The sequence below is a fragment of the Mobula hypostoma genome, chromosome 5, assembly GCF_963921235.1.
Source record: "Mobula hypostoma chromosome 5, sMobHyp1.1, whole genome shotgun sequence".
Taxonomy (NCBI): domain Eukaryota; kingdom Metazoa; phylum Chordata; class Chondrichthyes; order Myliobatiformes; family Myliobatidae; genus Mobula; species Mobula hypostoma.
This window is the reverse complement of record NC_086101.1, coordinates 196,826,784-196,840,531: the sequence shown is the minus strand read 5'-3', so window position 1 is coordinate 196,840,531 and position 13,748 is coordinate 196,826,784. Positions and strand designations below refer to the sequence as shown.

The 13,748-nt window shown below is 44.4% G+C and overlaps 1 protein-coding gene across 1 annotated transcript in view; it reads left to right on the top strand.

Moving 5' to 3' along the window:
- The window catches only part of bxdc2 (brix domain containing 2), a 31,120-nt gene extending 25,370 nt beyond the window's left edge, over positions 1–5,750 (top strand). Inside the window, exon 10 of the mRNA XM_063049656.1 lies at positions 5,451–5,750. Within this exon, the coding sequence (XP_062905726.1) occupies positions 5,451–5,588 (138 nt within the window). The 3' untranslated portion in view covers positions 5,589–5,750. The remainder of the gene's footprint in view (positions 1–5,450) is intronic.
- The last annotated feature ends 7,998 nt before the right edge of the window (positions 5,751–13,748 follow it).

Genomic DNA, 13,748 nt, shown 5'->3' with positions numbered 1-13,748 from the left:
TGTAGAGGATTGTCGAAGATTGCAGAGAGACATTGATAGGATGCAGAAGTGGCAGATGGAGTTCAACCTGGAGAAGTGTGAGGTGGTACACTTTGGAAGGACAAACTCCAAGGCAGAGTACAAAGTAAATGGCAGGATACTTGCTAGTGTGGAGGAGCAGAGGGATCTGGGGGTACATGTCCACAGATCCCTGAAAGTTGTCTCACAGGTAGATAGGGTAGTTAAGAAAGCTTATGGGATGTTAGCTTTCATAAATCGAGGGATAGAGTTTAAGAGTTGCGAGGTAATGATGCAGCTCTATAAAACTCTGGTTAGGCCACACTTGGAGTACTGTGTCCAGTTCTGGTCATCTCACTATAGGAAGGATGTGGAAACATTGGAAAAGGTACAGAGGAGATTTACCAGGATGCTGCCTGGTTTAGTGAGTATGCATTATGATCAGAGAATAAGGGAGCTAGGGCTTTACTCTCTGGTGAGAAGGAGGATGAGAGGAGACATGATAGAGGTATACAAGATATTAAGAGGAATAGAGTGGACAGCCAGCGCCTCTTCCCCAGGGCACCACTGCTCAATACAAGAGGATGTGGCTTTATGGTAAAGGGTGGGAAGTTCAAGGGGGATATTAGAGGAAGGTTTTTTACTCAGAGAGTGGTTGGTGTGTGGAATGCACTGCCTGAGTCAGTGGTGGAGGCAGATACACTAGTGAAATTTAAGAGACTACTAGACAGGTATATGGAGGAATTTAAGGTGGGGCGTTTATATGGGAAGCAAGGTTTGAGGGTTGGCACAACATTGTGGGCCGAAGGGCCTGTACTGTGCTGTACTATTCTATGTTCTATGAGTCCACCTCACAATCACTCCTTCGGAACTCTCTGCTCTCCACTCCCTCCGCACTAATCCTAACCTCACTATTAAACCCGCCGATAAGGAGGGTGCTGTTGTGGTCTGGCGTACTGACCTCTACCTTGCCGAGGCACAGTGACAACTCGCGGATACCTCCTTTTATTTACCCCTCGATCGTGACCCCACTAAGGAGCACCAGGCCATTGTCTCCCACACCATCACCGAATTTATCCACTCAGGGGATCTCCCATCCACTGCTACCAAGCTTATAGTTCCCTCACCTTGCACTTCCCGTTTCTACCTCCTACCCAAGATCCACAAACCTGCCTGTCCTGGCAGACCTATTGTCTCAGCTTGCTCCTGCCCCACCAAACTCGTTTCTGCATACCTCGATACGATTTTATCCCCCCTTGTTTAATCCCTTCCTACCTATGTTCGTGACACTTCTCACGCTCTTAAATTTTTCGATGATTTTAAGTTCCCTGGCCCCCACCGCTTCATTTTCACCATGGATGTCCAGTCCCTATATACTTCCATCCCCCATTAGGAAGGTCTCAAAGCTCTCCACTTCTTTTTGGATTTCAGACCTAATCAGTTCCACTCTACCACCACTCGGCTCCGTCTAGCAGAATTAGTCCTTACTCTTAATAATTTTTCCTTTGGCTCCTCCCACTTCCTCCAAACTAAAGGTGTAGCTATGGGCACCCGTATGGGTCCTAGCTATGCCTGCCTTTTTGTTGGCTTTGTGGAACAATCTATGTTCCGTACCTATTCTGGTATCTGTCCCCCACTTTTCCTTCGCTACATCGAGGACTGCATTGGCGCTGCTTCCTGCACGCATGCTGAGCTCGTTGACTTTATTAACTTTGCCTCCAACTTTCACCCTGCCCTCAAGTTTACCTGGTCCATTTCTGACACCTCCCTCCCCTTTCTAGATCTTTCTGTCTCTATCTCTGGGGACAGCTTATCCACTGGTGTGTGCTATAGACCTACTGACTCTCACAGCTATCTGGACTATTCCTCTTTTCACCCTCCCTTGCAAAAATGCCATCCCCTTCTCGCAATTCCTCCATCTCCACCGCATCTGCTCTCAGGATGAGGCTTTTCATTCCAGGACGAGGGAGATGTCCTTTTTTAAAGAAAGGGGCTTCCCTTCCTCCACTATCAACTCTGCTCTCAAATGCATCTCCCCCATTTCACGCACATCTGCTCTCACTCCATCCTCCCACCACCCCACTAGGAATAGGGTTCCCCTGGTCCTCACCTACCACTCCACCAGCCTCCGGGTCCAACATATTATTCTCCGTAACTTCCGCCACCTCCAACGGGATCCCACCACTAAGCACATCTTTCCCTCCCCCGCCCTCTGCATTCTGCAGAGATCGCTCCCTACGCGACTCCCTTGTCCATTCATCCCCCCCCCCCATCCCACCCCACTGTTCTCCCTCCTGGCACTTATCCTTGTAAGTGGAACAAGTGCTACACATGCCCTTACACTTCCTCCCTCACCACCATTCAGGGCCCCAAACAGTCCTTCCAGGTGAGGCGACACTTCACCTGTGACTCGACTGGGGTGATATACTGCGTCCGCTGCTCCCGATGCGACTTTTTATATATTGGCGAGACCCAACGCAGACTGGGAGACCGCTTGGCCGAACACCTACGCTCTGTCCGCCAGTGAAATCAGGATCTCCCAGTGGCCACACATTTTAATTCCACGTCCCATTCCCATTCTAATATGTCTGTCTACGGCCTCCTCTACTGTAAAGATGAAGCCACACTCAGGTTGGAGGAACAACACCTTATATTTCGTCTGGGTAGCCTCCAACCTGATGGCTTGAACATTGACTTCTCAAACTTCCACTAATGCCCCACCTCCCCCTCATACCCCATCCGTTATTTATTTATATACACACATTCTTTCTCTCTCTCTCCTTTTTCTCCCTCTGCCCCTCTGACTATACCCCTTGCCCATCCTCTGGGTTCCCCCCCCCCACCCACCTTTCTTCCCGGACCTCCTGTCCCATGATCCTCTCATATCCCTTTTGCCAATCACCTGTCCAGCTCTTGGCTCCATCCCTCCCCCTCCTGTCTTCTCCTATCATTTTGTATCTCCCCCTCCCACTCCCACTTTCAAATCTCTTACTAGCTCTTCCTTCAGTTAGTCCTGACGAAGGGTCTCGGCCTGAAACGTCGACTGTACCTCTTCCTAGAGATGCTGCCTGGCCTGCTGCGTTCACCAGCAACTTTGATGGTATTTGACTTCTACTCTTGTCCGTTGGCAACCCTACTCTCCCCCCCCCCCCCCCCCGGATCGGCTGGTCCGCAAGAATATTGTCAATATTAAACCGGTCCGCAGTGCAAAAAAGGTTGGGGACCGCTGATCTAATCTTAATCAATATACAGGTAGATTGGGAAAATCAGGTTGGTGCTGGATTTCAAGAAGGTGAACTTCTACAAAGCTTACCAGATAGCTTTTTAGAACAGCACATGGTTGAGCCCACAAGTGTATCAGCTATTCTGGAGAGGGTGTTGTGCAATAAACCAGAATTGATTGGAGAGCTGAAGGTATAAGAACACTTAGGGGAAAGTGATCATAAGATGATTGAATTCACCCTGAAATTTGAGAAGAAGTTAAAGTCAGATGTATCAGAATTACAGTGGAGTAAAGGGAATTATAAAGGCATGAGAAAGGACTTGGCCAGAGTTAATTGGAAAAGAGCACTGGCGGGGATGACGGCAGAACTGCAATGGCTGGAATTTTTGGAAGTGTTACTTGTCTCGTGAGCATGATGTAATTGTCTCGTGATATTAATATGATGTAATGGTCGTGATAGTGGAATGATGTGATGTCATGATGGAATGTTCCAATCGGTATAAGAGGGGAGACTGCAGTTTGTTGCGTAGTTGTTTTTTTGGGGAGTCACAGTTGGTGGTTACGTAATCGAGGAAAGAGAGCAAGAGTGAAAAATATGCCAGCTTCGTACGAACCCAAGAAAACAACAGCGTTCTGTGTGCCTTGAATGTGACTGACATTTGGTATGGTCCGTATGGGTATTGTGGCACACACTTTTGTTTAAACCCTGCATGGTCTCGGGTGTTGTGTGTTGACTACCTCCTGTGAAAGGTCAGTTACTGTGTGAAATCTTATTCCTCGTGTTTTCTTCGGACAAGGCATTTCTCGGCTGGGATCTGCGTCAGCAGTTTTGTCTTTTCTTCATCGCTGGTTCAGGAAGCCTCTTTGAACTACCACCATAAGACTGTGTTTGAGTAAGATCTGTTAAGAATTGTGTCTAAGTTCGACTGTTTGATAACTATTTACGCATAACACTGTTAACTTCCGTTTCAGTTTGTCGTTTGTTTACTTTTCTATGTTTTTGAGTAGAGGTTAATAAATGCCTTTGTTTATTTATAAAAACGCGACTCAGTTTCATATCTATTGCTGCTGATGCATCACAGAAGCAATTCAGAAGGCACAGGATATATACATTCCAAAGAGGAAAAGTTAAAGGAAAGATAACTCAACCGTGGCTAACAAGAGAAGTCAAAGACAACATGAAAGCTAGAGTGGGCATATAATACAGCAAAGATTAGTGGAAAGTTAGAGGATTGGGAAGCTTTTAAATATAACTCTTGCTTCGGCTAGTGACTAAATATGGTGGGTGATAGCCCCCGGCCCGGCCAAACTTAAGAAATCTCATTTGGTTGGATGCTGTGCAATGTGTCCCCTGTTACAAATCAGTACCCTGAAATAATAAACAGTACACAATATGTGATTAAAGGATTAAGATTTATAATTCTTACCTTGACCATATGTTTAGTAAAGAAAATGAAAAAACAAAAAAGGGCCCAATCTTATGAAACAGTCTATTGTGCAATGTTGGAGCTCACTGGCAAGCCGATCGTCCACCATCGACCTCCTCCGATCGTCACTGCCCTTCGGACGCTGGCTCCAAATCCACCCCGTCCGGCGATCTACCCACTCTCTCCATTCACATCTTCTCTCCTCATCTCTCCCTGGCAAAAGACCACAACAACCTCTCTTCCAGACTCACAAGAAAGAACAACAGCATTCCAAACCCCGTTATCACTAGTGTAACTCAAACATTGCTGCTTCAGAGAAACCATGACATTGTCAGTGAAATCCTACAGCATGTTACACAGCAGTGAAACCCTACAGGACGTTACATAAAAATCAACGGAAGGCAACTAAAAATTCTTTAAGAACATAAAGATGGAATACAAAAGTAAGCTAGCCAATAATATTATAGTGAATACCAAAAGTTTCTTCAGATACATCAAGTGTAAAAGAGAGGCAAGAGAGGCAAGAGTGGAAGGTTGGAGAGGATCTGAGACTTTTTCAGAGAGTGAATGGAATCTGGAACAAGTTGACTTAATTAGTAGTGGAGTCAAGAACTGTGACCACATTTAAGAAGCACCTGGAATGGCCAAAGCATAGACGGTTAGGGAGCATGTCAATGAAATTAGGGTACTTGCATAGTTTACAGTTGGTACCGTATGACTCCATCACTAATCAAAGGTGTTTTTCTCTCCACAGATGCAGGGCACATTCAGTCACATTATTTTTTTTCCTATTTATATTTCAGAGGAGATGCTTCTTTGGATCTCAAGTTTTACCGCCACTCATCATTGCTCCAACCACAGTCTTCCTGAAGTTGCTACCTTTGATAAGATCACTGAAATGTCTCACTATTGGTGTGATCCTGAGGTGCTATGTTTGTTGAAGGTGCTAGTATTGCTTTATTAGTCACAGTTAAAATCTTTCCTTGTCTACAGTTTGTACTGATCAAATTATTAACCAGTGTATTGAGATAGGCCAAGGTAAGGCAGTAACAACACGGAATAAAGTGCCACAGCTACAGAGAAAGACAAAGTGCAAATTCATAATGAGATGGATTGTGATAATTGAGAACCATTTCATAGTCTGATGAAAACAGGGTAGAAGCTGTCCTTGGGCCTGCTGGTACGTTCTTGTGGGCTTTTGTATCTTCTGCCTGATGGGAGAGGGAACAAGAGAGAATGTCTGTTCTTAGGTCTTTGATTTTGCTGCATGTTTTCGCTTATTCCGCTAGTCCCACTGACCTGAACCCAGTCCATAACCCTCCAGACCTCTGCCACCCATGTATCTATCCAATTTATTCTTAAAACTTAAGAGTGAGCCTGCATTTACCACGTCAGATGGCAGCTCGTTCCACACTCCCACCACTCTCTGAGTGAAGAAGTTCCCCCTAAACCTTTCCCCTTTCACCCTAAAGCCATGTCCTCTCGTATTTATCTCTCCTAATCTAAGTGGAAAGAGCCTACTCACATTTACTCTGTCTATACCCCTCATAATTTTGTAAACCTCTATCAAATCCCCCCTCATTCTTCTCCGCTCCAAGGAATAAAGTCCTAACCTGTTCAATCTTTCCCTGTAATCAACTCCTGAAGACCCAGCACATCCTAGTAAATCTTCTCTGCACTCTTTCAATCTTACTGATATCCTTCCTATAGTTAGGTGATCAGCACTGCAAACAAAACTCCAAATTTGGCCTCACCAATGTCTTATACAACCTCACCATAACATCCCAACTCCTATACTCAATACTTTGATTTATGAATGCCAGGATGCCAAAAGCCTTCTTTACAACCCTGTCCACCTGTGACGCCACTTTCAGGGAATTATGTATCTGAACTCCCAGATCCCTAAGTTCCTCCCTACCATTTACTGTGTATGTCCTACCTTGATTTGTCCTTCCAAAATGCAACATCTCACACTTGTCTGCATTAAATTCCATCTGTCATTTTCTGGCCCATTTTTCCAGTTGGTCCAGATCCCTCTGCAAGCTTTGAAAGCCTTCCTAGCTGTCCACAACACGTCCAATTTTAGTGTCATCAGCAAACTTGCTGATCCAAATTACCACATTATTATCTAGATCATTGATATAGACAACAAACAACAATGGTCCCAGCACAGATCCCTGAGGCACACCACTAGTCACAGGCCTCCAGTCTGAGAAGCAATCATCCACTACCACTCTCTGCCTTCTCCCATGCAGCCAATTTCAAATCCAGTTTACAACCTCTCCATGGATACCTAGTGTCTGAACCTTCTGAGCTAATCTCCCATGTGGGACCTTGTCAAAGGCCTTACTAAAGTCCATGTGGACAACATCCACAGCCTTTTCTTCATCTACTTTCTTGGTAACCTCCTCGAAAAACTCTACAAGATTCGTTAAACACAATCTACCAGGCACAAAGCCATGCTGACTATCCTTAATCAGCCCTTGGCTGTCCAAATACTTGTATATCCGACCTCTCAGAACACCTTCCAATAATTTACCTACACTGATATCAGGCTCACCGGCCTGTAATTACCTGGTTTACTTTTGGAGCTTTTTTTAAACAACGGAACAACATGAGCTACCCTCCAATCCTCCGGCACCGCACCCGTGGCTAAGGACATTTTAAATATTTCTGCCAGGGCCCCTGCAATTTCTACACTAGTCTCTCTCAATGTCCGAGGAAATATCATGTCAGGCCCAGGGGGATTTATCTACCTTTATTCGCTGTAAGGCAGCAAGCACCTCCTCCTCTTTAATCTCTATATGTTCCATGACACTACTGCTTGTTTCCCTTCCTTCCATATACGCTATGCCAGTTTCCTGAGTAAATACTGATGCAAAAAAACTGTTTAAGATCTCCCCCATCTCGTGAGGCTCCACACATAGACAACCACTCTGATCTTCTAGGGGACTAATTTTGTCCCTTACTATCCTTTTACTCTTAATATACTTGAAGAAACCCTTCGGGTTTACCTTCACATTATCTGCCAAAGCAACCTCATGTCTTCTTTTTGCCTTCCTGATTTCCTTCTTTCATATTTTCTTACATTTTCTATACTTTTCAAGTCCCTCATTTGTTCCTTGTTGCCTATACCTGCTATACACCTCTCTCTTTTTCTTAACCAGATCACCAATATCCCTTGAAAACCAAGGTTCCTTATGCCTGTTAACTTTGCCTTTAATCCTGGCAGGAACATGCAAACTCTGCACTCTCAAAATTTTGCCTTTGAAGGCCTTCCACTTACTGAGCACATCCTTGCCAGAAAACAATTTATCCCAATCCACTCTTCCTAGAGCCTTTCTCATTTCCACAAAATTGGCCTTTCTCCAATTCAGAACCTTAACTGAAGGACCAGACCTATCCTTATCCATAATTAACTTGAAACTAATGACATTATGGTCACTGGACCCAGAATGTTTGCCTGCACATACTTCTGTCACCTGACTTGTCTGGTTGCCTAATAGGAGATCAAGTATTGCATCCTCTCTTGTTAGTACCTCTATAGATTGATTTAGAGAACTTTCCTGAACACATTTGACAAACTCCAAGCCATCTAGCCCTTTCACAGTGTGGAAGACCCAGTCAATATGTGGAAAGTTAAAATCCCATAAGACCATAAGACAAAGGAGCAGAAGTCGGCCATTCGGCCCATCGAGTCTGTTCCGCCATTTTATCATGAGCTGATCCGTTCTCCCATTTAGTCCCACTCCCCCGCCTTCTCGCCATAACCTTTGATGCCCTGGCTACTCAGATACCTATCAATCTCTGCCTTAAATACACCCAATGACTTGGCCTCCACTGCCACCCGTGGCAACAAATTCCATATATTCACCACCCTCTGGCTAAAAAAATTTCTTCACATCTCTGTTCTGAATGGGCGCCCTTCAATCCTTAAGTCATGCCCTCTCATACTAGACTCCCCCGTCATGGGAAACAACTTTGCCACATCCACTCTGTCCATGCCTTTCAACATTCAAAATGTTTCTATGAGGTCTCCCCTCATTCTTCTAACTCCAAGGAGTACAGTCCAAGAGCAGACAAATGTTCCTCATATGTTAACCCTCTCATTCCCGGAATCATTCTAGTGAATCTTCTCTGTACCCTCTCCAACGTCAGCACATCCTTTCTTAAATAAGGAGACCAAAACTGCACACAGTACTCCAAGTGAGGTCTTACCAGTGCTTTATAAAGCCTCAACATCACATCCCTGCTCCTATACTCTATTCCTCTAGAAATAAATGCCAACATTGCATTCGCCTTCTTCACTACTGACTCAACCTGGAGGTTAACTTTAAGGGTATCCTGTACGAGGACTCCCAAGTCCCTTTTCATCTCAGAACTTTGAATTCTCTCCCCATTTAAATAATAGTCTGCCTGTTTATTTTTTCTGCCAAAGTGCATAACCATACACTTTCCAACATTGTATTTCATTTGCCACTTCTTTGCCCATTCTTCCAATCCATCCAAGTCTCTCTGCAGACTCTGTTTCCTCAGCACTACTGGCCCCTTCACCTATCTTCGTATCATCAGCAAACTTAGCCAAAAAGCCATCTGTTCCATAATCCAAATCGTTGATGTACAATGTAAAAAGAAGCGGCCCCAACACGGACCCCTGTGGAACACCACTGGTAACCGGCAGCCAACCAGAATAGGATCCCTTTATTCCCACTCTCTGTTTCCTGCCAATCAGCCAACGCTCTATCCACGTATGTAAGTTTCCCGTAATTCCATGGGCTCTTATCTTGTTAAGTAGCCTCATGTGTGGCACCTTGTCAAAGGCCTTCTGAAAATCCAAACATATAACATCCACTGCATCTCCCTTGTCTAGCCTACTTGGAATTTCCTCAAAAAATTGTAATAGGTTTGTCAGGCAGGATTTTCCTTTAAGGAATCCATGCTGAGTTCTGCCTATCTTATCATATGCCTCCAGGTACTCTGTAACCTCATCCTTGACAATCGACTCCAACAACTTCCCAACCACCGATGTCAAGCTAACAGGTCTATAATTTCCTTTTTGCTTCCTTGCCCCCTTCTTAAATAGCGGAGTGACATTTGCAATCTTCCAGTCTTCCGGAACCATGCCAGAACCTATCGACTTTTGAAAGATCATCGCTGATGCCTCCACAATCTCCACAGCTACTTCCTTCAGAACACGTGGGTGCATTCCATCTGGTCTGGGAGATTTATCTACCTTCAGACTATTCAGCTTCCTGAGTACTTTCTCTGTCGTAATTGTGACTGCGCACACTTCTCTTCCCTGCCACCCTTGAGTGTCCGGTATACTGCTGATCTCTTCCTCAGTGAAGACTGATGCAAAATATTCGTTCAGTTCCTCCGCCATCTCCTCATCTCCCATTACAATTTCTCCAGCATCATTTTCTATCAGTCCTATATCTACTCTCACCTGTCTTTTACTCTTTATATACTTGAAAAAGCTTTTAGTATCCTCTTTGATATTATAGAAACATAGAAAATAGGTGCAGGAGTAGGCCATTCGGCCCTTTGAGCCTGCACCGCCATTTATTATGATCATGGCTGATCATCCAACTAAGAACCCCGCCCCAGCCTTCCCTCCATACCCGCTGATCCCTGTAGCCACAAGGGCAATATCTAACTCCCTCTTAAACATAGCCAATGAACTGGCCTCAACTGTTTCCTGTGGCAGAGAATTCCACAGATTCACCACTCTCTGTGTGAAGAAGTTTTTCCTAATCTCGGTCCTAAAAGGCTTCCCCTTTATCCTCAAACTGTGACCCCTTGTTCTGGACTTCCCCAACATCGGGAACAATCTTCCTGCATCTAGCCTGTCCAATCCCTTTAGGATTTTATACGTTTCAATCAGATCCCCCCTCAATCTTCTAAATTCCAACGAGTACAAGCCCAGTTCATCCAGTCTTTCTTCATATGAAAGTCCTGCCATCCCAGGAATCAATCTGGTGAACCTTCTTTGTACTCCCTCTATGGCAAGGATGTCTTTTCTCAGATTAGGGGACCAAAACTGCACACAATACTCCAGGTGTGGTCTCACCAAGGCCTTGTACAACTGCAGTAGTACCTCCCTGCTCCTGTACTTGAATCCTCTCGCTATAAATGCCAGCATACCATTCGCCTTTTTCACCGCCTGCTGTACCTGCATGCCCACTTTCAATGACTGGTGTATAATGACACCCAGGTCTCGTTGCACCTCCCCTTTTCCTAATCGGCCACCATTCAGATAATAATCTGTTTCCCTATTTTTGCCACCAAAGTGGATAACTTCACATTTATTCACATTAAATTGCATCTGCCATGAGTTTGCCCACTCACCCAACCTATCCAAATCACTCTGCATCCTCTTAGCATCCTCCTCACTGCTAACACTGCCGCCCAGCTTCATGTCATCCGCAAACTTGGAGATGCTGCATTTAATTCCCTCATCCAAGTCATTAATATATATTGTAAACAACTGGGGTCCCAGCACTGAGCCTTGCGGTACCCCACTAGTCACCGCCTGCCATTCTGAAAAGGTCCCGTTTATTCCCACTCTTTGCTTCCTGTCTGCTAACCAATTCTCCACCCACACCAATACCTTACCCCCAATACCATGTGCTTTAAGTTTGCACACTAATCTCCTGTGTGGGCCCTTGTCAAAAGCCTTTTGAAAATCCAAATATACCACATCCACTGGTTCTCCCCTATCCACTCTACTAGTTACATCCTCAAAAAATTCTATGAGATTCGTCAGACATGATTTTCCTTTCACAAATCCATGCTGACTTTGTCCGATGATTTCACCGCTTTCCAAATGTGGTGTTATCACATCTTTGATAACTGACTCCAGCAGTTTCCCCACCACCGACGTTAGGCTAACCGGTCTATAATTCCCCGGTTTCTCTCTCCCTCCTTTTTTAAAAATTGGGGTTACATTAGCCACCTTCCAATCCTCAGGAACTAGTCCGGAATCTAACGAGTTTTGAAAAATTATCACTAATGCATCCACTATTTCTTGGGCTACTTCCCTAAGCACTCTAGAATGCAGACCATCAGGCCCTGGGGATTTATCTGCCTTCAATCCCTTCAATTTACCTAACACCACTTCCCTACTAACATGTATTTCACTCAGTTCCTCCATCTCACTGGACCCTCTGTCCCCTACTATTTCTGGAAGATTATTTATGTCCTCCTTAGTGAAGACAGAACCAAAGTAATTATTCAATTGGTCTGCCATGTCCTTGCTCCCCATAATCAATTCACCTGTTTCTGTCTGCAGGGGACCTACATTTGTCTTTAGCAGTCTTTTCCTTTTTACATATCTATAAAAGCTTTTACAGTCAGTTTTTATGTTCCCTGCCAGTTTTCTCTCATAATCTTTATCCCCCTTCCTAATTAAGCCTTTTGTCCTCCTCTGCTGAACTCTGAATTTCTCCCAGTCCTCAGGTGAGCCACTTTTTCTGGCTAATTTGTATGCTTCTTCTTTGGAATTGATACTATCCCTAATTTCTCTTGTCAGCCACGGGTGCACTACCTTCCTTGATTTATTCTTTTGCCAAACTGGGATGAACAATTGTTGTAGTTTATCCATGCAATCTTTAAATGCTTGCCATTGCATATCCACCGTCAATCCTTTAAGTGTCATTTGCCAGTCTATTTTAGCTAATTCACGTCTCATACCTTCAAAGTTACCCCTCTTTAAGTTCAGAACCTTTGTTTCTGAATTAACTATGTCACTCTCCATCTTAATGAAGAATTCCACCATATTATGGTCACTCTTACCCAAGGGGCTTCTCACGACAAGATTGCTAATTAACCCTTCCTCATTGCTCAAAACCCAGTCCAGAATAGCCTGCTCTCTAGTTGGTTCCTTGACATGTTGGTTCAAAAAACCATCCCGCATACATTCCAAGAAATCCTCTTCCTCAGCACCTTTACCAATTTGGTTCACCCAATCTACATGTAGATTGAAGTCACCCATTATAACTGCTGTTCCTTTATTGCACACATTTCTAATTTCCTGTTTAATACCATCTCCGACCTCACTACTACTGTTAGGTGGCCTGTACTTGCTAGCTTCCTTTCATAGTTAATCTTTTCCCTCTTAATGACCTTCTTAGTTTCCTTTTGTAAGCTTTTAAAAACTTCCCAATCCTGTCTTCCCACTAATTATTGCTTCCTTGTATGCCCTCTCCTTTGCTTTAACTTTGGCTTTGACTTCTCTTGTCAGCCACAGTTGCATCCTTTTTCCATTTGAAAATTTCTTCTTTTTCGGAATATACCTGTCTTGCACATTCCTCATTTCTCGCATAAACTCCAGCCACTGCTGCTCTGCCGTCTTTCCCGCCAGTGTCTCTTTCCAGTCAACTTTGGCCAGTTCCTCTCTCATGCCACTGTAGTTTCCTTTACTCTACTGAAATACCGACACATCAGATTTCGGCTTCTGTTTTTCAAATTTCACAGTGAACTCAATCATGTTATGATCACTGTCTCCTAAGGGTTCCTTCACCTCAATCTCTCTAATCACCTCCGGTTCATTACACAATACCCAATCCAGTACAGCCGATCCCCTAGTGGGCTCAACAACAAGCTGTTCTAAAAAGCCATCTCGCAGACATTCTACAAATTCTCTCTCTGGAGATCCAGTGCCAACCTGATTTTCCCAATCCACTCGCATGTTAAAATCCCCCACAATTATCATAACACTGCCCTTCCGACAAGCCTTTTCTATTTCCTGTTGTAATTTGTAGTCCACACCACTGCAGCTGTTTGGAGGCCTGTATATAACTGTCATCAGGGTCCTTTTACCCCTGCGATTTCTTAGCTCAACCCATAAAGATTCTGCACCTTCCGATCCTATATCACCTCTTTCTAATGATTTAATATCATTTCTTACCAATAAAGCCACGCCTCCCCCTCTGCCTACCTTCCTATCCTTCCGATACACCGTGTATCCTTGGACGTTCAGCTCCCAGAGACATGCATCCTTTAGCCACGTCTCTGTGATGGCCACAATATCATACCTGCCAATCTGTAGCTGTACGACAAGATCATCCACCTTATTCCTTATGCTGCGTGCATTTAAGTAT